Source organism: Myotis nattereri (genome assembly GCF_964212035.1).
Source record: "Myotis nattereri genome assembly, chromosome: 12".
NCBI lineage: Eukaryota > Metazoa > Chordata > Mammalia > Chiroptera > Vespertilionidae > Myotis > Myotis nattereri.
The window spans coordinates 53423675-53447472 of NC_138087.1; the positions used below are offsets into that span (position 1 = coordinate 53423675).

Below are 23798 nucleotides of genomic sequence, written 5' to 3' on the forward strand. Positions count from 1 at the left end.
AGAGGCAGAGAAATGGAGAGAGAGCAAGGCAAAGGGAGACAAAGGCAGAGTGAGGCAAAGAAAGAGATCAAAACAGCAGGACGGGAAGAGCGAAGGACAGAGGAGAGTCTCCTTTCTCCAGCCTCTCCAGCCTGGTTTCCCCAGGGTTTGGGCCCCCCTTGCTTTTCTTTGGTTTCCATAGCAACAGGGAGGGCAGCACCAAATTTGCATATACATTTACATCCTTTCTTCCTGCATAATTCAACAGGTTCTGTGCATATTCATGAGACTGTGAGTGAAGGTGACTCTCCCAGTCCCTGCTCAAAACCTGGCTCTGGTGCTCCCTGCATGTAGTACATGGCCATGGCTCCAGAGCCCCCCACCCCCAGGCTCTGACCTGTCCCTGCCAGACCGACCCTGCTAACAACATTCCCCCTTGCTCCCCAAGCAATGCCTTGCACTTCCCTACCTCCACACCTTTCCTCAGGTGATGCCCCTCTGCCTGCCGGGGATGCCCTTCCCTCAGCATGAGTATTGCCAATGGTACACGTGGATGCATGCACTCACTCACATGTGCTCACATGTGTGTACACATGAACTCTGGTGCAGGGAGTGACCAATGCTCACCCTGGCTCCCTGGTGGAGGAGGCTCCTAACTCACACGTCTATCTGGGTGTTTCTGTCAAAGAAGGGAGTTCAGGAAAGGATCACTGGGGTGTAGGCTGAGCTCAAGGCTGACCGATCTACAGAGAGGAACCTAGGACGCTGTGGCCTCCATGTGGAAACTGACAGCCCCAGGTTCTAGCCAGAATAATCATAGCTAGAATAGAGCCAAAAGGAGCCTCAAGAACAGGACTGCGGTGGCTCAAATGGTGGGGGAGAGCGTACTGAGCCAAGAATCCTTTCAAAGTGCCAGGTCTTGAAAATTCTTGTGGGCAAGGCGGGGCTTCTCTGGGGGCCTGATACAGCCATATTTTGGTTTCACCATCTCCCCCTGGATCCCTATGACAGCCTCCTCACTGCTCTTCCTGCCCTGTGCCCTCAACCCACCTTCCACTCTGTAGCAGCCAGAGCTATCTAATACTAATCTTATATTTGACATCACTTCATTCTTAAAGCCTTCAGTGACTTTCCATTACCCTAAAGAAAAAGTCCAAGCTCCTTAGCCAGGCACTTAGGTCCTTCCAGTCTGGTCCCCCCCTCACCTCTGAGCCTCATTCCTCAAGCTCCTGCCTTGAACTTCAAACTCCAGTGATCACTTCTATGCTCCTCTCAGCTCTATGTCTTAGTTCATGCCTGCATTTCCTCTTCTTCTTTGCCTGTCCCTAAAGATTGGACTAGGAGCTCTGAACACTCAAAGTCTAATGAACTTCCCTAATCACTGAACTCATCACACCAATAATGAAATTATCTGTACTAGTATATGTGGTTATATTCTTCATGGGACTGGAGGTTCCAAACCCAGTGATATTCGTTACATTATGGGTGATCATTAACTATTTGTTGAATAACTGAGAGGTCACTGCGCCCACCGAGGGCCAAATTTCAAGCCTAGGGTATCCTCTCTGTCTTGACGTTCCTGGGGACCTCTGCAGACAGCAAAGGGGAGGGATGGGCTATCCCTTTGAGAATGCTACCACCTCGTGGCCAGACTCAGAAGTGCAGACAGACTTCACCCCAGTGTAAATACACAAGTGGGAGCTGGAGATATCCTATAGAACTAGGCCTGATCCATGAGCTCCAGGCTGGTGATCTAGACAAACAGAGGGGAATAGGGAGGTAGGCCCTGAGGAATGCTCCAAGCCCAGCATTGGTATCCTTGGAACATTCTTGACGAGTTCCTAACAGACAGAATGGGAAGAGCAAAGGCTCAGAGGCAGAAAAATCTCATGTTATATGGGAAGAGTGAGGCATTAGTGTGACCAGAGCCCAGGGACCCAAGGGACCAAACCAAAGATGAGCTGAGCCATGGCAGTGACCAATCAAGGGGATCCTTTAAGGCTATCCAGTGAATTAATTTGAATCTTGCCGACTAATCTGGGCATGGGATGAGATCTGGGTGTGGTGACATACGTGGAGGCTCAATATTCATTCATTCACCCATTAATATTTATCAAGCACCTACTATGTTCAAGATCCTCAGGTTAGCCCTAGCCTGTTTGGCTCAGTGGATAGAGCATCAGCCTGTGGACTGAAAGGTCCCGGGTTCGATTCCAGTCAAAGGCACATACCTCAGTTGCAGACTTGATCCCCTGCCCTGGTCGGGGCATGTACGGGAGTTAACCAATGGGTGTGTCTCTCTCACATAGATGTTTCTCTCTGTCTCTCTCCCCAGCCTCCCTCCTTTTTTCTATGGAAAAAAATGTCCTCCAGTGAAGATTAACAACAAAAATTAAAAAGGTTACATCATTCAACAAAGCAAAAATTCCTGCTCATTTGGAGCTAACATTCTCATCAGGAGGAGACAGATAAACAAAAACACAAAAGAAGTAAATTATATTTAAAATTTTAAAAAATGGGGGGGCAGGATAAGGAAAATTAGAAGCTTTGTCCGTCAGCCTGCAAACATGTTCAAATCTCTGCCAACTCATTAAAAATAAATAAAATTCTCTCTGTAGTCTACATTCCTCTCCAGCTATTTATCACCTCTGTCCACCAATTCACAATCCAACTTCTTGAAAGAGCTGTTTAGGAGTGGCATAACCTTTTCTTTTTTAAAAAATATATTTGTATTGATTTCAGAGAGGAAGGGAGAGGGAAAGAGAGAGAAAAACACCAATGATGAGAGAGAATCATTGATTGGCTGCCTCGGGCACACCCCACACTAGGGATTGAGCCCGCAGCCCAGGCATGTGTCTGTGACTTCCTGATTCTTCGGTTGACGCTCAACCACTGAGCCATGCCAGCTGGGCATGCACAACCTTTTCTTAAAAAAAAAAAAAAAAAAGGAGGCAAATGACATACTTCAGTGGCTTTAACAATAGAGTAGAAAAAAACAAGCCCAAATACCTGAATCAGCACTTATACACAACTCAAGCTCCTTCCTAAGCTCTCTCCAACCGCTAAAGGCCTCACTTCTCTCTGGTCCCTCCCCACATTTCCTTTTCTAGGCTCCCGTTGGGCTCTATAAAGGGCAAATGGAGAAAAAGCCCCAGAATCACTAGCCATCCCTTCCTCAGCCTGTGGCCTATCTCCTGATTCTCTGAGTTGCAGACGCTGTTCTTCCCAAGAGATCTTGACCCCAGCTCAGTTTCTCTCCACACTACCCCTTCCATCACCCTGGAGATCCCAGGTGGTCCTCTGATGAGGACCTAATTGGGAGCCCCTCCTAGACACCCAGAGCTTGTGATGCACCTTACTGAATCATTCCTTCAGCACAGGTCACCATGCTTATTCCACATGATCATTCCACTGTGGCCACAGCAGGATGGATCAGGATGGGATGCTGAGCCAAAGACCAACAGTCTGCAAGTAGCCTGGTTCCAAAGTTCTGGGGACCAATGACACTCAAAGAGCTGTTGATGGTAGAAGACACCAGTGGAGATGCTCAGAGAAAAGACAATATGCAGAAACTGGGAGGAAGCAAAAAACCTAGATTAGCCACAGAGATTAGGGAGAAGTCAGGCAGTTGCTGGTAGCAAGACACCTGAGTCACCACCACAGTCCTAGGGGTATACTGGACGCTTCATGACCCTCTGCATTTGAGAGGCCCGGCCAGGCAGCTGCTGAGTTTCCCCCGTCTCTCCTAACATCCCCTGAACCTCCATCATCTGCCTCTCCCCCAGGGTCTTCCACATCACTCTGGGCAACATACCTTGGAAAGCAAAGGGTGATGCAGTGTTCAAAGTTTTGACCACAACCTGCTGGTCCTGTGGTCCCCTCATCCCTGCTCTAAGCCCTATTGAGGCCTGAAGTCCCCCCAACTCTGTCTTCCCCAACATCTCAACCCCTCCTGCCCGCACTCAGGCAAACATCACTTCAACACTCAAGTTGCTGAGTCCTCCCTGCTACAACATGAGCTTAGAAGAACCCTAACTTTGTGCTTTCCTGGTGACTGAACACCCAGGCTACTAGACACATTGGAGACCTCAAAATCCAGTGGGAAGACTTATCAGGAGGATCACTTCCTAAGTTATGTCTAACCAGTATGCTTTACACTTGAAACTAATATTTTGAACATCAAATGTAATTTTTTTTAAAAAATCCAGTGGGAGACCCAGTTGGCTCACCTCTTCACTGAGTCCACCACTGCCCACAATCCTGCTCTGGTCCCTGCAGGCCCCTGGTTACCACTGCAATCTTTACCTCTTCCCTCATGCCCCTGACCTGACCACGGTGAATCTAAGAGTCAAAAGCCAATGTGAGACAGAAAAGCAGCAGCCAGGGGTAAGAAGGCAAAGATGAAACCTGGAGGGAAAATATGAGATGAAGGTATGTTTTTAAGATAAGAAAAAGCACGTTTGTAGGCTGAGTCATTAACAATTAGGCAATTAATATTTACATAGCACTATATGCCCAGGTAGTATCTAAGAGTTCCATGTGTATATTTCTACACCCAATCCTCATAAAAACCCTATGAGGTAAATACTATATCCCGTTTTATGGATGAGAACACTAAGGCACAAAGCAGGAACTTACTAATAACCTAGAGGCAGAATCAGGATTCAAATCTAGACAGTCTGGTGCCTGAGACCATATCATAGCCACTATTATATGCCACAGACGGAGAAAAATGTCTGCCCTGCAGAGTCCTTAAACCAGCCCCAAGCACACAGTAGACCCACCCAGGGATCTAGATATAGTCAGTCAGGTCACTGTTTGAGGCTTGTTAACGATCCTCCCAGCAGTAGCCTGAGCCTACCCTTCCCGTCGCCAGCCTCTGAGCTCCTGGGGGACAAGGGTAGAGACCCCCTCCCCCCTAACCCCATTTCCACAGAGCAGACCAAGCAGAGGGAGGCTCATCAGACAGACAAACGGCAGAACTTTTATTTCCTAACCCCCTCCCTGGACCTCTTTCTGCAGGCAGATCAGAGGCGCTGCCGATGGAGGGCAGAGTAAGCCCTTCTTCAGCAACCAGAGCCCCGCTGAGGGCCCCCACCTGTCACTCTCTGTAGCAGCCCCTTGCACACGCCAGAGGGAAGGGGAATCAGCACAGGCAGGCCCACTGCTGTGGACTCAAGTCTTGCTGGGGATGTTGAGCAGCTGGAGAGGCTTCCGGAGAAGGCACAGCCACCCTAGACATTGGGGCTTGGAGAACAGCCTGCTCAGCTGGTCTTCAGGACCGCGTGTCTCGAGCCCTCCTTCGGGGTCGGGGGCCACAGCTGGAGCTAGGCGTGGGGCCCAGGCCAGGGGGTGCCCCTGGGGGCTGGTAGCCACATTCATTGGGGTCCAGGGGGTCCCGGCTGAGCAGTACCCACACGGCAGGCACGTGTCGGCGCACTGTGAGGGGGTCTAGGCCCGTGTCCGGTGAGGCTGGTACCCAGCTGTCCTCAGTCTGCAGGAAGCGCAGCTTGGTCAGCTGGTGCAGGCCTGGTACCCGCCGCTTGACAATCTCGGCACAGCTGACAGCCTTCCCTGCAGCCCGGCCGGAACCCGAGAACACCACGTGTCTTGTGCTGCCGCCCTCCAAACGGCCCAGCACCAGCCCCAGCAGGTTGCGGATTTTGCTGCCATCTCGGACCCGCATCTCCAGGGTGTCCGGAGGGAGCTGGGGCATCGGGGACGGCGCCGGGAGGTCCACGGAGCCGGCTTTGCGGTAGTGCTCCATCCCGCTGGCTGCTGCCTGAGCTCACTGCCCGCTGCAAGGAGAACCGGGTGAACGCGCGGCAGTGGGCCCCGGCCACCCGCACCCTGGCTCCCCCAGACGCAGCCTGTTCCTCCTCCCAGATCTCCAGGAACCAGACCAAGGGCCATCCCTGCCTCGCCTTGGGAAGGGCGGGACCCCATACACCCCATCGCCCCGGACAGGCCATAACCCTCCCTCGGCCCGAGACTGAACCAAACTCCCGGAACGCGGCCCTTTAAGGAAGGTTCCAGTCCCTCAAGCTCCGAGGCAGAGGGGAGCCCTCGCCAAAATGCTCCGCCAAAATGCTCCTCGTGGGTGGGTGGGTGGGTGGGAAGAGAGCAACCAAAGGCCTTGTGTGTATATGCGCATAAGTCACGGGCAGACATAGCGTGGGAAGGCCTGGGCGGGGCGGGCTCGAAGGAGTCAATGGGGGAGGGGGGGGACACATATGTAACACTTTCAAGAATAAATTATTCTTTAAAAACTCCTCAAAGACAGAACTAACCCCTCCGCAGCACCGAAATCCCCAGGGCAGGGCCAAGCACCCCTCACCCGAGACTCCCGGTCATTCCCCCTACCCCGGTCACGGGGAGGGCAGGCGGCCTGGCGGTTGCTTGGGTAACTCCAGGCGTCGGCCCGCCGGCCTCGGCCGCCTCTATCGCCACAGGTCGCCCCAGTGTCCTGCAGGCCGCACGGCCCAGAGCCGGCCTCTCCTGCCCGCCTCCCGCCTCCAGGTGACCCCCAACCCCGCTAGGTTCCGGCTCTCACCGCCGTGACTGCACGTGCCTCAAGCTCGATCCAGAGCCAAGATGGCGCGCGGGCCGGGAGCGCGCCGAGGCCACGGGACCGCGCATGCCGGGTGGGACGGGTGGGCGGGGCCTGGCCCGAGGGGCGGAGTCTTGGGTTGGGGCGGGGCCTGGCCTGGCCTGAAGGGCGGGGCGGGATCTGGGGGGCGGGGCGGGATCTGGGGGCGGGGCCTGGTCTGAGGGGCGGGGTGGGAAGGGGCGGGGCGGGACCCGCGGAGTCTCCGAAGGAAAACTGGGTGACGCCGGGTCTATGGTGCCCCGCTTGGGGAAGGGGCCCTCCTGCTGGGGCGGGACAGGGGCCATCGGAGGTGTCCCGCGTCCGCAGGACGAGAAGGACTTGGCCCTTGCACAATGGCAGGCATGGCGTTGCTAGCTGAGCACACCGCGGTAGCAAAGGCGAAGCTGCGGGCTTCACTTTGACAGGGGCACGAGGCTCCGTTTAGAGTGGCTGCTGCGCGGGCGGAGCCTTGGTCGCCGAGCTCTGCGCTTTGACCGCATTCCGTGGGCACTAGCGGCCACGGGGGTTTTCTTCGGGGCTAGTCAAAATAGTTCGTGTGCACAGCTCACTCTGGCTGCAGCTAAGAGGGGGAGGGGGGAGGATTGGAATTTGGCCGCAATCGCTAATGACTCACAGGCCCCTGGGTCCCGGGGGTGTGGCCACTGAGACACGTCCGGTGCCGGGCTTATAATAGGCACTCAAATATTTGTTAAATGATTTGTTGAATGAACCAGAGAAATGGCAGTGGGAATGGAGAAATGCAGATTAAGCGGGGAGATATTAGGAGGTACGCATGGTGAGAAGCTGGCGACTGTTGGGGCAGAGGAGAGAAGGGCCTGGGAGAACCCCAGTTTCAGACTTGGTTCGGACATGCTGAATCTGAGCTGCCTGAGGCCGCGCGGGTGGGATCACAGGGCCTTTGAGGAGCCTGGAGCCGCAGCACTCCGAGGCCACAAGGGGGCAGCAAACACCTGGTGGAATAAGGTGACAATTTTAGTCTCTGCTCTTTCTCCTGCTTCCTTCTCATTCCCTAATGCAGTGGTTCTCAACCTTCCTAATGCCGCGACTCTTTAATACAGCTCTTCATGTTGTGGTGACCCCCAACCATAAAATTATTTTCGTTGCTACTTCATAACTGTAATTTTGCTACTGTTATGAATCGTGATGTAAGTATCTGATATGCAGGATGTATTTTCATTGTTACAAATTGAACATAATTAAAGCATAGTGATTAATCACAAAAACAATATGTAATTATATATGTTTTCCGATGGTCTTAGGCGACCCCTGTGAAAGGGTCGTTCGACCCCCAAAGGGGTCGCGACCCACAGGTTGAGAACCGCTTCCCTAATGGGTCCAAACCTCTTCTGGGCTCCCCTTCTCGGCTAATAGCACCAAGAAGGCTACCAGTTAAGAAACTCAAGGGCTTTTTCTGCCTTTGCACTTGCTGCTCCTTGGGCTCTCGAAGACCCTGCATATCGCCCTCTAGGGCTGCCTCCTCCATTCTTTTCTTCTGTGTCCCAAAGGACTCTGTGTCCACCTGACGGGGCTGCCCTTTTCCATGACTATCTCGCAGCTAGCCTGTGCAGAGCAGAGATCAGGTGGACCCTAACTGTATCCTCCCACCCTGGCATGGAATGTTACATAAAGAGGGATAATTGGTAAATGTGGGACAAATGGGTATGTAAGTGAATGTTCAAATCAAATGAGAGCATTTGTCCTGAGAGCCCTACACCTCCCAGAAAGCTGGACCTGGATGAATATAGCTCCTGGTTCAACCACTGGGAAGATTGACAACACTGCCCTCCATCACCCCGTCCCCATCCTAGACCAAGAAGCCGGTACACTCCTCCAGTGATCTCTACAGTTTATTGTCACTGGAATAGGACACTGATGAGGGGAGGGTATGCAAAGTAGCCAGACCTGTGACCTCAGGGCCCCATCTGAGTGCAGACAGGTAGGCTGTGAATCCAATAAATACAGAGCTGCCTCTGCCCTATTAGAAGGGCAGGCTGGCACAGGGCCCCAGAGCCTGGCTGCCCTGGCCCACTATGGGATGGGTAGCAGCCATCACTCCTCTGCTGGCTTCACTTGCTTGGCGGCTTCTAGCTGGCACAGAAGCTCATCCCACTGCACGAACTGCTTGGAGAGAAGCAATGTCTAGTTGCAGGTCAAGGTGAAAGTCTGAGTGAGGTAGCGCAGATATTTTGCATCTACCAAAAGGGTAGGGGAGCAGGTGAATAGAGCTGGTTGGGATGGAATGAGACAGAGTTAGAGATGGAAGAAAAGGACAGGGCTTTGCATAACTCCTCAGGGGCCTGGCTGAGCAGAAAGGATACAGTTTTGTTGTATTCCTCCAGGAGAGCCTTGGACTCCTCAGTGATCTCCACACACTGGTCCTGTGGGGCCAAGGTGTGGAAAAGAAAGGAGATGGACAAAGCCCTCATTTCCCACCAACCTTTCTGCCTCATCAGGGACCCTCATCCCCCAAAGAGGTGACGCTTAACCCCTGAGCCAAAAGAAGCAAATTTCTACAGGGGTACTTTCAGGCTCCAAAATGGGTACACAAATAGCAGTTTTAAAGCTGATGGAAGGAGGAATGGACCACACATTTAAGGAAACATTTCCGCTAGTATATATCACCTCCTCCCGTCCTCTATTTCTGAACCCTTTTTGGATTTACACCAGAGCCTGGGAATAGTGAAACACACACACACACAGAGCTTCTCCACCCACAGTCAAGGATACACCATCCCCAGGGATTCTTGGATACCTCCCAACTCAACCTTTTGGTGTTTCAGAGTAACCCTACTTTGGGAGGCAGGAGACCTGGATGTGGCCCTAGGCAAGTCCCTTCCCCTCTCTAAGGCTGATGGAAATTAAGGATAGACCGCCAATTTTCCCCTGGAGTGGATATCAGGGTAGCCTGAGGCTGCTTCCCCAGGCGGCTGGGGTGGGGACTAGGAGCCTCACCACCTTCCCGTTCTCTCCCCTCCCATACTTGCTGCTGGATGTGGATCTGGGCCAAGCGCTGCAGGCAGGCGGCATGCTCAGGAACGGCTGTAAAACACAATGCACACGGCCGATGATGCTTGTGCCTTCCCCCGACTGCTCAATAGTCTATTAGGTCTTTGACAGGATTAGAGTATTGAGTGGAGAAACTAAACAAACGCCAGGCTTCATCGACCGCTGCAGCTAGAGGAGGTGGTAGGACTCCCTGCTCACGCCAGTCACATTCTAAGACCCAAAAAGGAGGGGAAGATACAAGCCCCTAGAAGACAACCTTGGGGTCCCCAGAGTTGCCCCATACCTCCACTCCAGTGTCATAAGCAGTGACAGGTAAAAAGAGCTTTACCTATCATGGGATCTGTCCCTTTGCTCTCGGCCCGTGGGACCAGGTCTGCCTGACCTAGGGAACAGGGTGCCTGCAGGTGGGCTGTGGATAAATGCCAGGTCCCTAAGCTGGCCACCTGAAATCCAATACCCAAATCCTTGGCCACCATGCTAGGCCCAAAGCTGAAGGCTGTTAGATGCTCAGCAGGTAGCTGACCAGGGGTAGGGAGGGGGAGCTGGGAGAAATACCTGCAGAGACAGACAAGATGGATATCTGGATTCAATTAAAGTCACTGTCTGCTTGTCAAAACCCAGGCATAGAGACTGCTCTCAGCAGTGTGGCAGGAAGAATTCACACACATTTACATACCTGGCAGAGAGACTCTGACAGTAAAATCTGGGCTCTGCAGCACCCTAAAGGACAGATGCTGAGAGATGGGATAAAGGCAGAAGGAATACCCAGAGTTGGGGCTGCTGGGCTTACATTACTATCCTTAGGCCAAAATTGCCCGGGGTTCTGAAATTGAGCTCTCTGCCTTGGCAATTTTTAATCCCAATGCAGAAGGCAGGTACCGCCCCCCCCCCCTCCGCCCCCAGGTTAAAGATAAAGGTAAGGGCCCTGGTGGTGTGGCTCAGTTCATTGGAGCATCATCCCATGGAGGTCATGGGTTCAATTCCTGGTCAGGGCATATACCCAAGTTGTAGGTTCGATCCCTGGTCGGGGTGTGTATGGGAGGCAACCAATCAATGTTTCCCTCTCCCTTACTGAAATCAATTTTAAAAAAACATATCCTTGAATAAGGATTAAAAATGGAAAAACAAACAAACAAACAAAAACAAGGAGCAGACCTAGCCTGAGCCCAGGGAACCTGAGGCACAGGGAAGTCCCGCCCATCCCCCCACCTCCCGAAGCAGAGTAGTGGAGAGGTACCTTTGATATGAGCACTGTCCAGCATGGGCACCAATGCCTCCACCTGCTCCAGAAGTGCAATCTGGGAGAGGATAAACTGCTCCTCTGAGGATAAACAGACAAGATAGTGGCAGTGAGGCAAGCCTGGGCACTGCTACTCCAATGCAAGAGGCTGAGATCCTGGCAGGGGAGATGGCTGGGTCCTGGAGCTTGGAGCTACTGCCCACTGCCCCCTTCTCAAGGTGCACATTCCCCCATTCTGCCCCCAGACCCCTGAATGCCTCTGGTCTGACCCATCTTGAGCCCAAGGAGCCTCTAAGTTTCTCCAAATCCAACTTTTCTCCAATTTTTAACTCGAAGGCCTCTTCCTCTAGCCTCAACAAATTCTGTGAGCCCCTCTGAGGCCACAGGAGACAAATTCCTTCAGACTTAGGACCCCACACTCAGGGCTCCTGGGAAGGAAAGGTCTGAAAGAGGAGACGTGGCCGCGGCCAGGCCGGTTCTGCTCTGTGGCTCTGGAGAACTGGGGCAGTCACGGAAGAGTCCAATAAGGAGAGCATGGCCCTGCGAAGGGTATTTCAATGGTTGCAAAGAGTGGGAAGGGCATCGAAGAAGGGAGGACCGTAAGGTCAACATTTGGAAGCAAGATTGCTTGTCAATGAGTAGCAGAAAAATAATTTAAGTTGCTGAACTGGACAAAGGAGAGCATAGAAAACAGAGCTGGATGGGAGGGGAGATCCAGCAAACTGTAGGAGGCTTTGAGTGGCAGGCTAAGGGTTTAGGACTTTTATCCTAGCAAGGAGAGAAAGAAAGAGACACTGAAGTTCCCCAGTAGACAAAGCGGCACGTTGGAAATGTGTTTGGGAAAGATGGCACTGGACCACATGCCAGAAGGGAAGCTAGGGTCAAAAGAGGACTTGGGGAACTGTAACCATTCATGTTGAGTGGACGAACACTGAAGCAGCAGCCAGAGGGAGGAATGGAGGGGCTGGATTCAAGAGTTAGTGCAAGAGATTTCCTGAATTTGATGCAGTAGATGATCATTAAAAATCTTTTCAATGAATGAACAAGCACAGGTGCTTGGCAAACCCTGCCTCATGGAGTGGCTGACTGACTGATGCGCAGACATTGCCTAGAACTCTGAAATCCCAGAGCTTTCTCATAGGAAAAGAAGATGTAGAAACTCATGCCAATAGTCTCCTCTCCCAAATGCAATGCTCTCTGCTCCCACCCTTTCCTAGAAGCTCCTCTGTGAGCAGAAGTGAGAAAGGTTCTAAAGGAAAATTCTAGAAGTAGACCATTGATAGAACATTGGAGTCACTTCCACTGTGGCTAGCACCATGGCCTCCAGGTGGTTCAGAAGTACAACCCATCCAGTGCTACTCGAGAACCACCGGACCCCCACAGCTTCAGCCCAGACGATGGCCAGAATTCCAGACAGCAGTTTCCTGGGCTTTACCCATTAGGACTGGCAGGGAGGCCACCTCTGTGCCCAAATTCCCCCACAATCCACATCCCCAGATGCACGTGCATACCTGCTAAGATGAACTGCAGCTTAGAGGCATCAGGTATGGCAATGCGGTCAATGTACTCAGGATCCAGGTATTTGATCAGGTCTTCGACTAGAAAAGTAGCAAGATGGAAAATGGATTAGGGTTGGGGAGTGAGGGTCTGTTTTATGAAGGATACTGGGGGAATGGCCCACCTCGGGGAGAGCCTTCAGTGAGGAGCTGACGCCTCCAGCGTCCATTAGCAGGCCTCTACCAGGGCTCCTATCCACACTTCCCTGTCTCGCCCCTCTGATCACCTGCTGGCTGACCTCAAACTTTAGAGCTTGGAGCATACTGGAACCCTCAGTATTCCCACTGACCCATGTTCACCAAGGGTGGAAGGCCCCTTGCCCCTCAGTGCCACCAAGACAACCAGAGCTCTATCTGATTTCTAATTACTGGGCAGGTTGCTGGCTGAGCCAAGGCTAGGACTCCAGCGCCTAATTAATTTCCCGCCTCTGAACCTTGCCTGTGGAAATCCCATACCTGTTCTCCATACTTCACCAAAGGGATCTTTCAGACAGAGCTCTTATCCCATCACTTGGGACACTGTCATGGGCTTGGAGTTTTACCACAAAATAGAAAGCACAGCCCAATTCACCGTTTCAGCAGGGAAACGTCTTCACATTCCATCCCCGGAGGGCAACTCCAGCGACCTAATGGGCTGCAGGACCAGGGCCAGTCCTCAGGAAGTACAGGCATGGAAAAGAAGAAGGCAGGCAGGCACCCGACAGCAACTTACTCTTCTTGAACAGAATCTTCACTCTCTCTCTCTTACTCGCGATGTTCCCCAAAGCTACCTGCACCTTGACCAGGCCATCAGCCACCTGTAAGGGGAGTGAAAGTTACTTCCAAGATACACCACCTGGTTCAAGGCTTGGAAGACGTAAAGAACCCGCATTCCCTCAGACTCCCAAACCTCTTTGCCCCAGAAATCTAGGTTGGTCACTTGTTCTTGTATTAAAGGAGATGTAGCTCCACCTGCCAGGAATCCTCAGTGTGAGCAGGGAGATAATCATGTACTCCTTGGGGGAGTTTCTAGTTCGATTGGGGAGATAACGAACTATTTTAGAGTTTATGGGGCCCTGGCATATACTATATATTCTCTGGTTCCCACCTCTCTGACTGAACCTACCTAGACTTTAAGGGTAGAGGATGAGGAATTCCAATAGTTAAGGGCTGAATAGATGGAGAGGTAATGGCAGTGAATGATCGCACCCAAAATTCAAGGGTCAATTATATGGGGAGGCAAATAAAACCACAGCACAGCCATCCTTGCAGAAGGAAAACCAGGAGGGTTAGCATCATAGATGCCAAAGGGAGAGAATGTTTTTGCGAAGTCAGTTCTCACATGGGGCACAATCTGCTGGTACCAACTACTTCCCCAGGAGTGTACAGATGTCATTCCCTCTGATGCACTTAAATCCAGGATGTCCCCGACACTCCACCTTCAGTAAAAGGTCTTCCCATTGCCCTAACTGGTTTGGCTCAGTGGTTAGAGCGTCGGCCTGCGGACTCAAGGGTCCCAGGTTCGATTCTGGTCAAGGGCATGTACCTTGGTTGAGAGCACATTCCCAGTAGGGGGTGTGCAGGAGGCAGCTGATCGATGTTTCTCTCTCATCGACGTTTCTAACTCTCTATCCCTCTCCCTTCCTTTCTGTAACAAAATCAATAAAATATTTTTTTTTTAAAAAAAAAAAAGGTCTTCCCATAGTAAAAAGGGGGTAAGAGGACAACTGAGCTTCACCGTTGTCAAAATTCGGGTACTGGTGTGAAGACGCGCCAGTCCACATTGGAAAGCCCGGTATCCGATCCCTTCCCCTCCTAATCCCAGTCCTCTCAGGCCTCACCACCCACCACCCCCCGCGCCCTCCCGCGCCCCGGAGCCTTCCTTGAGCAACTCTGCTCTGCCTCCTCTGATCCCATGGACCTCTTTCTGCACAATTCATTTAGCAATTAATTACACAGAGCTTCATGACACCCCTCCGTGTGGACCGCAGCTTCCCGAGGGTGTCAAGGCGTCCCAGCGGGCAGGAGCGGAGTCTGAGTCACGGTCCATACTGAGCCCATTTCAGACGGGCCCAAAGCTCCGCAGTTCCCGGCATGGGCATGGGCCCCGAGGGTCCAACATGCTCCGGGAGGTCTCGGACCTGTGTTATTTCAAAGGCCGGACTGTGGGCGACGGGACTGGAACGGTACCCATCCGAGGCACAGGCCAGCAGACCGCCCGTCTCTGCCTCAGAAAGGGACCGCTGCACCCAAGTCGCTCACCTTCCGCGAGCCGCGCGCCCCACCCGGTCCGTACACCCAGCGCTCCAGCTCCTCTACGCGGGCCTGCAGCCGCTGCACATCGGGCACAGCCGCCATAGCTACCGCCCCGCCTCAGCCGGAACAGCTGGAGGGCGGGACGTCCGTCCAAATGGAGAAGGCTAGCCAATCCGAGGGCACGGGCTCCCCTCCATTCAGGAAGTGATGTCACAACATAGGCCTTCAGTGCCGGAAGCGGCCGGCTGGGCGGGTGAAGAGAGTCGAAAGCTGTCTGGTTACCTAGGCAACGGCCACTCCTGTTTGTCAAGACCACCTTTACCTTTCTTCTTCTAATTTCAGGGGACCAAAGAGGTTTCTCCACCTCCTTCCCCGAAGTTGACATATAAATACACTCATTATTCCAGGGTTGGTCCATTCCTATAGATCAATAGGTAGCATCATCTTTTAGCGTCTAATAAGGTTCAAACGATGGGGCCACTCAGTACTATAGTGGCAGAATCAGGATTTGAACTCAGGCAGTCTGACTCATGAGACTGAGCTCTTCTATCCTCATGGGCCTTTGCTGTTCTGTCTTCCCGCTGAGAACCCTTGGCCCAACGCTGCCTGTAAACCACACAATTCCTTCTCCAACCCCCAGATACAAACAAGAAGAGGCACTGGGGAGGGAGGGACTACAGCTTTATTATCCAGATGTGACCTGAGGGACATCTCCTCCACAACATCCCAATCCAACCCTTCATATGGCTCCTGAAGAGAAGAAGCAGGTCTGACTCCAAGAGGTAGCGTCCTAGACATGACATTGACAAAGTGAGGAGACGATGGGGGTTTCTAGGGGCAGGACTCTTTGGTAGATGCTGCTGGAGTTGGCCAGAGGGGAAGTGCCCTCCCTTTACAATGAGGTAGATGTAACATCAAAAGAAAACCTTTGGCTTCAAGTCCACATGGCATGTGTGTGTGTGGGGGCGGGGGGGTCTCCTCCCAGGTCTGGGTCCTAGAGTGGGCCCTCTGGAAGAATCAAGGTGGAGGGGGTGTCTCCCCCCACCCAGCAATGGGCTAGGACTCTTAATTCAAAGTGGGAGCTCTCAGGGTGAGGTGCCGGAAGGGGGCCCTGTAGGGGTGGGGGGTACAGGGTTAATTGGGCCCTGGGAAGTTGGCACAGGCTGGCGGCGGGCAAAGAGGATGCCTGCCAAAGGAGTGAGGAGATGGTAGAGGGAAAATACAAGCAGGAGAGGGGATGACAGGGAAACAGAAGAAGGAAACAGAAGTTAGTGACCTGATTGCTAGAACACCACACACATACCTCTGCCACAAACCAATGAGGACAAACCCCTTGGGTCAGTCAGAGATTTCTATGCTAATATAGATACACTCGAACAGGTAAACAATATTTACACAGATATAGAGGCCCATGACAAGGCAGACATCCCGTGGTACCCATGGTACCCATAGAGAGGTCATGCCTTCACCCCCATGCCATGTAGCCAGACCCTTTAACCCATGCCAATGTAGCAATCCCCTGAACCCCATATTACCCATGCAAGTTTGGATATCCCTGAATCTCATGCAAGTAGAAAAAGTCTAAAATCCCCATGCCAATGTAAATACCCCTGACCTCATGCCAGTGCAGACAGCATGCAGTACCCGTACCTGTGTAGACCACCCCGTTGATCTCTAGGGCCATGTTGATACTGCTGATACCACTGCCTGCCAGATTGAGAGGCCCATCTAGCCGCTCTTCTGTCCAGGAGAGGGCAGGGGAGTCACATTTTTGGGAATCAGACTTCAGACTTACAAGCTCCCCGCTCCATCCCTATACACACCCCCCCATTCGACTTCAGCCTCACACCTGTAATCACACAGTTGTCTATTTAGGGATCTATCTGCCCCACCTCCAATGCTTATCAGGTAATAGGTCTGTCCTCCCACAGTGCAAGGCCCAAAACCCTATCAGCAACAAGCCCTTCCTCACCCCTTAGGGGAACCTTGCCATGGGGCAGAAAACTTGGGGGTGCGCCAGGTTGAGGTGGGTCCATGGGCCCCATCAGCACAGCCCTCTTCTCTGGAGGCTCCTCTGGTGCTAACTTCTCCCGGGCAGGTCCCAAGGCCAGGCCCACGGGCAGTGCCAGTCGAGGGGTTGGAATTCCACTCTCTTCTGGAAGAATAGGTAATTCAGCTCCCCTGACCCAATCAAGTCAGTATCTGCATTTAGTTCTCTCCCCAGGCCTGGCACCAAGGGAGGTCAGTCACTCAAGTTCAAGCACCAAGTTCAATCCCCACTCCCATCCAGAGTCTCAGCCTAGAGGCTCTGAAACTGGAGAGCCCAAAGGGTTAATATGTTGATTTGTTGTTGTTTAGAGAGAGGGGAAGAAAAAGAGAGAGACAGAGAGAGAGAGAGATGTGGAGGAGAGAGAGAGAGAGAGAGAGAGAGAGAGAGAGAGAGAGAGAGAGAGATATCAGTTGTCTCTGTAACCCAGGCATGTGCCCTGACCGGCAATAGAACCCACCACCCTCTGGTGTACGGGAGGACACTCCAACCAACTGAGCCACATCAGCCAGGACCCAAAGGGCCAATCAATATATGTCTAAATTGGTCCAGAATGTGGAGGATCTCCTGTTCTCAGTTAAATAATCCAGGTCACAGAAGGCACAAACCACATGCAAACAGAACCCTGGGTGAACAGGTGTAAAATGGAATTGCTTTGGATAAAGGACCTTCAGCCGCGTACCACAGTAACCCCTACTCCGGGGTTCCCAAAGCTTCACTGACCCCAAACCCCAGGACCCCTAAGGTTAGAGTGCATCAAATCCCAGTGCCCCATCAGTCCCTAATGCCCCATACCCCAATGCCTCCCGCATCCCATAGTCCCCCTATTTTAACGTTCCCTATATCTCAGCGTACCCCTGGGTCTCGGTGACCCCTAAACCTCAGCCCCTCGCCCCTCACACCTTTCTTAATGGGGCTCGGGCTCAGCTGCGCGCAGGCGTGCGCCGGCAGCCCGGAGGCGGAGACCTGGGCGGGGCGGGGGCCGGGCGCGGGCGCTGGCAGGGCGGAGCCAGGACCTGAGGTGGGGCCCGGGGTGCCCCGAGGGGGCGGCCCGGTGGAGCCGAAGAGCGGGGCGGCGGTGTAAGCCTGACGACGGCCCTCGCGCCGATTGCTGTCGATGGCGGCCTGGAGTTCCCCGGGGGAGCTGAGCGCCCGCGTCTCGCACTCGTAGGGGTACAGATACTTCATGTACCTGGGGGCGGGCGGGACACGCGCGCTGGGGAAGCCGGGCCTGCGGACCGGGACCTGCGCCCGGAGCCGCCTCGCGCCCCGCCGCTCCCCTCCCCGGCCCCTCCCTGCGCGCTCCCTCCGCCCCGCCCGCCCGGCCTCACTGGGTGCGGAGAGTGAAGGCGGCGGAGGTGATGGTGGTGGGCAGGCTGAGGCCGCGCGTGACCTCCCGCCACACCTTGCGGTTGATGACTTCCACCAGGCCGCCCTTGGCCGTCACCAGGCGGAACAGCGCGTACAGGTCCAGCACCTGCTTCGCCATGATGGGCACGCGGTTCACCGGCGTCCCTGGGGGGGGCGAGCAGAGTCAGGCCACGAAGATAGGACCCTGCCTACGGGCATCCTGGGGGAGGGAAGGAGGAGGCTGCCGGGGCGAGGTCGGGGTACAGGGCGGGACATCGAGAAAGGGAAGGAGGAAGGAGGGAGAGGTGGGAGGGAGGCGGTATTCTAGGCACAGCCCCTGGAGCTCCGGGAGGAGCAGGGGCGAGCCCAGGGCTGGGCCAACTTCTGTCAAGGGCCCGATGTGAAACGCTCAGGCTTCGTGGGCCAAACGGTCTCTCCAGAACCACCCCGCCCTGCGCTGGGGCTGAAGCCGCCGTGCAGCTGTGCCCCAGTGAAACGTCACTGGCGGCCGCTGCAGTTCGAATTCGCACGGCTGGCAGTGTGGTCTTTCAGGTCCTTACACTGTTTAAAAATCCAGTGACATTCGTAACTCTCAGGAGGCTAGATGTGGGCCCCAAGCTTTCGGCTGCCGACCCCTGGAGTAGACCGCAAGAAGGACTTCCTGACGGCGCCGAGCAGCCCGACGCCCCGAAGCAGCGGCCGGCGGGGGCGACGCCGAAGGGTGGTGGGGGGGGGAAGCGGCCCAGCCGCGGCTCGCCAACTCCGCCGCCCGCGCCGCCCCCGCCGGCCGGTCCTGACAAAGGGGCCTGTCTGCGCTGAGCGATGGGCCCCAGTTAATTCCTTACCGATCCCGTCCCCTTCCGCTGCCGCCTTTGGACCCGAACAATTAGCTGCGGCCTGATTAATGGGGGGAAATTATCGGTCCCGGGAGACCCCCTCCCCCTGCAGAGGGAGCGGAGGGAGGCAGGACTCGAGGGAGGGGAGACTTGAGGGAGGCACAGCTCTGGGCCTGGTGGGGGGAGTGATAGGGTCTGCTCTGACCACCCTACCCCAGCCCCCCAGTGGAGGGGAGACCTCAAGGAAGGGGCGCGGGTGTGGGGGTACACTGGGACCACAATGACTAGGTCTCCCTGGGGAGCCAAAGGATCTGGGCCCCAATGAGGGTCCCTCCTTAGGAATGAATCCGCCAGGGGTGCTGGGCCTGGGGTGGGGGCCTGAGGGACTTTGGCCAGCTTCTGCACTGGGGAGGGGGGCTCAGTGCAGCCAGTTAATTAGCAGCTTATCAGGCCACGCTCGGAGTGAGTTAATTAGCTTTGTAGAGAGAGATAATGAGTCAGTCTTTGGACCCATGAATCTGGGGAGCAACCTAAGTGATGGACTGCCACCCACCCTGATTCCTCCTCCTCCACAGCCCCAACTCACACAGTTCTCAGCCTACCCCTTGAGAAGTCCTTCCTTCAGTCTAATCCCAGTCCTTTCTGCTGCAGAGCACCCTGGGTGTCCCCTGCCCGAAGCAAGGGAAAACTGGGGAGAGACGAGGCTGGAAGAAGGGTCAGCAAAAGAGGACCAAGGCGTTCCCAGCCCCCCAGTCCTGGGAAGCCCCCCTCCAATCAGGCCAGCCCCCCACCAGTTCCCCTTCCCACCTTCCCAATTGATCCCACACTCATTAACCTGCCAGTGGGCTGGCCACTAATTAATTGCTGGGTGGAGGAGGAGGGCAGGGTCAGAGGTTAAAGACGCTATTGAGGGCCCAAAGGATAGGTGCTGCCCAGCTCAGGCCTCTGCAGAGAAGACCCAGACTGGGGACTAAACCCTGAGCTCTCCCATCCTCAAACCTGGCAAATGGAGGTCTTTCCCTTACGTCACCACACTCACCCCTCTTCTGCATGAAGCTAAACAGGTCATCCAGAAATTCCTTCCTCTTGGGGTCTGCATCGAGCTCGTACAGCTGGGGAAGGACTGAGGTCATTTTCCAGCTCCACTAACCTCCCTCCCCCTGGGACCCCAACCCAGGCTGAACCCTGAATAAGGGTCCCCAGCTGAAGGGGTAAGTAGGACCTAAAATGTGAACTCCCAGACATTGGGCTCTCTCTCCCTGGAGGCAGAGGCCCTCTACAGTGAGTGCCCTGGGCAGGCCAAACACCCACCTGGGGAGTAGGGGAAGAGAGGAAGCTGTGGAGGCCGGCTTCCTCCCGGGAGTGCAGGGAGGGAGTCACACTGGAGCTGTGTTCCACACTGAGGAAACTGACAGGTACATCTGAGGCCCTCATTCACTCTTGGTCATTCCTGCAAGGGCTTCTTGCCTTTCACATCTCTGCCAGGGTTGGGGATAATGACTCTAACCCATCCCTCAGGCAGGATGGATGCTCAGAAGCTCCTGGATTGAAACCAGGGCCCCCACCATCTAGTCTGATCTCCTTCCAGGGACAGTGACCTTCCCACTGCAGAAGCTGCCACAGAGGCAATGGCCCTGCACCACCCAGGACCGGTGGGGTCAGGACTTGAAAGGTCCAGGGGGTCATCCCACACATTCCCAGTCGCCTGGAGCCCCACCTCCAATATCACTTCCCAAATACCACCCAGGAGGAGCAATCCCTAGAGTAATAGTCATTTACCCCAGAGTAAGAGTCCCTGAGTAACACCTATAGGTAACACTCCATCCCCCAATAAGAACTCAGTAAAAACCCCCATTAGTAACAAACCTCAGCGATTCACCTTTAGATCTATGCTCCCACAAGAACTGAGCCCTTAGATGGATGCCCACAAATAACATACACACTCTCCAAGTAATAACCCCCGGATTTATACCCAGGAGAAGCAGTTGCTAGAGCCATATCTCCAGAGTAACACAGTCCTGAGTAACACTCCTTTATACACTAATGCCACAGACTACTCACCACAGGTGAACATTTCTGGAAAATACTCAAGACTAACACCCTACACTGTTTAAATAAACGAGGCGTGCGGCCCACTGGCCGCGAGTTTGACGTGCTTGCCCTACAGGTAACACCACCAGAATAGCACACCTAGAGTCACAGCCCTGCCAAATACCTTCATAGTGACAGCCTGGAGTAGTGCCTTAGAATAACATCCAGATGGGTTCACTCAAATATGGCCCTGTGAGTAAGATCTTGTCCTTCCCAGCTGCACGGTGGCCCGTTGGCCACACTGCGCCTGTAGTGGCCATCACAGGCTGGAAACTGTCACCCACAGACCTCAGGCAGTGAGGGGATTTGGGTAGGGGGAATGTGACAGGGAAGAGATGAGAGGGATACCAAAAGAGTGGCAACCTCCATTCTACTTCCAAAGACGGAAGCAGGCAGTCCAATATGACCCTGTGACTCGGTGTTTGAGGAGTTAGGGTAGGATGCTGCTGACTTTAGAATGCCTAGTCCCCAGATTCCCCAACCTTAGAAGAATGCTTAAGGGCTCCTACATCCCTCCCACTTTCCCTTGTAACCTCACCAAAAGCCTCCAATCTGTTGGCCTCCATGTTTCTGGGTGTCTCCTGCACCTCTTAATATATGCCTATGCACTTCTTTCCGTGTGTCTGAGTCTCTCCCTTCCTGTCACTATCCTTCAATCTTTCCACTGTCTCTCTCCAGGCCTCGGTCTCTGTCTTTCCATCCTGTAGAGGGCGGAGGGCGGCAGGGGTGGGTAGGCTGCTAATGACCAGGCTCTGCTTTGGCTCAGAAAGGAGGAAGAGGAGGCCCTGACAGGGAGGGGCTCCTACCTGCTTGAACTGTTCCTCATAGGTCCACTCATGGGGATGAGGTCCAGGGGGCTGGCTGGAAGGTGAGCTGGGCCCCCGGGTTTCTGGACGACTCTCTTCAGCTGCCTCTTTCTCAGCTCCAGCTTCCTCCCCCTCCTCATCCTCTCCGGCATCCTCCTCTTTCTCAGCCCCAACCTTCCCTGAGGCCCTCTCAAGGGCCTGCAGAATCCCAGGGCCAGGCAAGGGAGGCTGTGGTGGTGGTGGGCGTGGAGGGGCCAATGGCCTCATCCCCTGGGCCAGTCTGGCTGCCTGCTGCCTCTGCAGGGCTTCCATCACAGCTTCCAGGCGCAGTCCCCCCGCCGGTGGGGGAGCTGGCACCAGGCGGGGTCCAGAAGAAAGGGCCGCCTGTGGGAGAGGGCATTATGGTTGCTGGGCCCCGCTGCCCCTGCAACCTCCAACACAAGGGGAGATGGTCATGGATTCAGGGAAGTGCAGGGAGGCCATAAGGAAAAAGACAGAAAGATAGCTTTCTCAGAGATTGACGAGAGGTAGACAGAGCAAGAGAGACAAAGCCAAAGAGACAGGAATGGGCACTGATGGAGGACAGGCAGAGGCTGAGCCAAAGAGGATGACAAGGACCAAGAAACCGAGAGAGATGGGGACAGTGAGAGAGCCATCTGATCAGAGAGACACAGAGCCAGAGAGACAGAGAGGGAGAGAGAAGAATGAATATGACAAGGTGACAGAAATCAAGATGAGACAGAGAGACAAAGGTGGGAAGAGACAGAGACACAGAGAGACCAAGATGGAGAGAGACAGAGATATCAGGCAGATTCAAGAATGGAGAGACAGAGGCCAGATTGACAGAGATACTAGGTAGAGAGACAGGGGAGGTAAGAGAAAGAGGGGAGCAAGAGATAAATATCAAAGATGTGAGTAACAGGCAGTCCAAAGAGAGAGACAGAGACAGAGAGACAATTAGGGAGACAGGGCTTGAGAGAGAACGGGGAAGACCGACGCTGCCGGAGACAGAGACGGAAGAGATTAAAAAGAGAGAGGGCGAGACAGCAAATAGAGGGGACAGACAGACAGGCACAGGGAAAACAGACAGACGCGGCGGCAGAGACACAGAGAACTAGAACCAAGGAGTCGAAGCGCAGGAATAGAGGGCGGCGGGCACAGAGCCCCGGACAGGGGACGGAGAGGTCTCGACGCCTGCTCTCTGGCTCCTGGCACCCCGCGGCTGCACTCACCAGCTTGGCGCGGCCCGCTGCCCCCGGCGTCTCCACGGCTCTCCCTCTGCGCCCGCCTCCGGGGCGGCCCCTGCCTCCGTTCGTTCCCGCGCTGGGTCTCCCACTGTGCGCTCCTGCCGCCGTGCGCTCCTCTGGCCGCCCTGCGCTCACACTGCTTCGCTAGGAGAGGCCGCGGGGGCGGGACCGGAGCGGGGCAGGGCGGGCGGGGACGCCGGGAGAGGCCCCGGTGGGCTCTGCCGCTCCCAGCCCCCAACAGGTGTCTCCCACCTTCCACACGGTCAGATTCAGGGGAGGGGGCGCTGGGGAGCGGGTGGGAATCGTGCGAAAGAGAATGAGGAATCCACTGCTCTTGGACTGGGGACCAGGGTGTCCTACACCCACACTTAGTGAGTCCCGGCATTCACACACACGTCACTGTGTTCACACACCAACATACCCTTGTCAGAGTTCAGGCACACAGCTGCCGGGTTTCACATGCTGAGTTACATGGGATACCACAGGACACTACAGCGCCAATGGCTGTGCTCACGAGGGGAGCCACTCCGCAGGGTGTTGGGGTGAGTGGGGCAGGCCTGGACAGAACTGAAACTTCTCCCCATGCTCTGCCCAATGCTGCAGTTTGCACAATATGTGTGTATGGCGGTGGACTCACACCTATATATGCACACTTGGATGTCTCTACACTGATTCCACACCTGCAGCAGGTACACATACTACATGGAGATACTGGTACACAGCCACACAGGTTTTTTATTCAGAGAGGAAGAGAGAGATAGAAACTTCAATGATGAGAATCACTGATTGGCTGCC

The 23798-nt window shown here is 54.4% G+C and overlaps 3 protein-coding genes across 8 annotated transcripts; all 3 read right to left on the reverse strand.

Annotated features, from left to right (window-relative positions):
- Positions 1-4937: 4937 nt before the first annotated feature.
- Positions 4938-7793, reverse strand: RPP25L (ribonuclease P/MRP subunit p25 like). 3 transcript variants are annotated; one of them, XM_081103266.1, is made up of 2 exons: positions 6533-7793; positions 4938-5777 (listed from the first exon to the last, which is right to left on the reverse strand). In XM_081103266.1, exon 2 carries the CDS (start codon positions 5744-5746, stop codon positions 5255-5257), a length of 492 nt encoding a protein of 163 aa, XP_080959392.1. In that variant the 5' UTR covers positions 5747-5777; positions 6533-7793; the 3' UTR covers positions 4938-5254. The 3 variants fall into 3 exon arrangements, with proteins under 3 accessions (XP_080959392.1, XP_080959394.1, XP_080959393.1); XM_081103268.1 differs by having other exon boundaries at positions 6551-7194; XM_081103267.1 differs by having other exon boundaries at positions 6317-6544.
- Positions 7794-8420: 627 nt separating this feature from the next.
- On the reverse strand, positions 8421-14762 carry DCTN3 (dynactin subunit 3). 2 transcript variants are annotated; one of them, XM_081103271.1, is made up of 7 exons: positions 14633-14762; positions 13104-13188; positions 12347-12433; positions 10833-10916; positions 9574-9628; positions 8908-8967; positions 8421-8728 (listed from the first exon to the last, which is right to left on the reverse strand). In XM_081103271.1, the coding sequence occupies exons 1-7, from the start codon at positions 14726-14728 to the stop codon at positions 8674-8676; spliced, it is 522 nt and encodes a 173-aa protein (XP_080959397.1). In that variant the 5' UTR covers positions 14729-14762; the 3' UTR covers positions 8421-8673. The 2 variants fall into 2 exon arrangements, with proteins under 2 accessions (XP_080959397.1, XP_080959396.1); XM_081103270.1 differs by having other exon boundaries at positions 9570-9628; positions 14633-14754.
- Positions 14763-15711: 949 nt separating this feature from the next.
- ARID3C (AT-rich interaction domain 3C) lies at positions 15712-22083 on the reverse strand (the record flags this gene model as incomplete). 3 transcript variants are annotated; one of them, XM_081104219.1, is made up of 7 exons in its annotated part: positions 15712-15812; positions 16277-16366; positions 16599-16781; positions 17576-17865; positions 18005-18188; positions 19899-19971; positions 21757-22083. In XM_081104219.1, the coding sequence occupies 7 exons, from the start codon at positions 22066-22068 to the stop codon at positions 15712-15714; spliced, it is 1233 nt and encodes a 410-aa protein (XP_080960345.1). The 3 variants fall into 3 exon arrangements, with proteins under 3 accessions (XP_080960345.1, XP_080960344.1, XP_080960343.1); XM_081104218.1 differs by lacking the exon at positions 16599-16781 and having other exon boundaries at positions 21757-22068; XM_081104217.1 differs by lacking the exon at positions 16277-16366 and having other exon boundaries at positions 21757-22068.
- Between the last annotated feature and the right edge of the window lie 1715 nt (positions 22084-23798).

What these genes read in the sequence shown, in the direction of transcription:
- RPP25L (XM_081103266.1), bottom strand. Translation starts at nt 5,746, where the DNA reads ATGGAGCACTACCGCAAAGCCGGCTCCGTGGACCTCCCGGCGCCGTCC.
- DCTN3 (XM_081103270.1), bottom strand. Translation starts at nt 14,728, where the DNA reads ATGGCGGCTGTGCCCGATGTGCAGCGGCTGCAGGCCCGCGTAGAGGAG. An exon ending in GCTGCAGTTCATCTTAGCAG is followed by an intron (nt 10,917 to 12,346) that starts GTATGCACGTGC and finishes GTTTATCCTCAG; the next exon opens with AGGAGCAGTTTATCCTCTCC. An exon ending in TGGAGGAATACAACAAAACT is followed by an intron (nt 8,729 to 8,907) that starts GTATCCTTTCTG and finishes ACCTGCAACTAG; the next exon opens with ACATTGCTTCTCTCCAAGCA.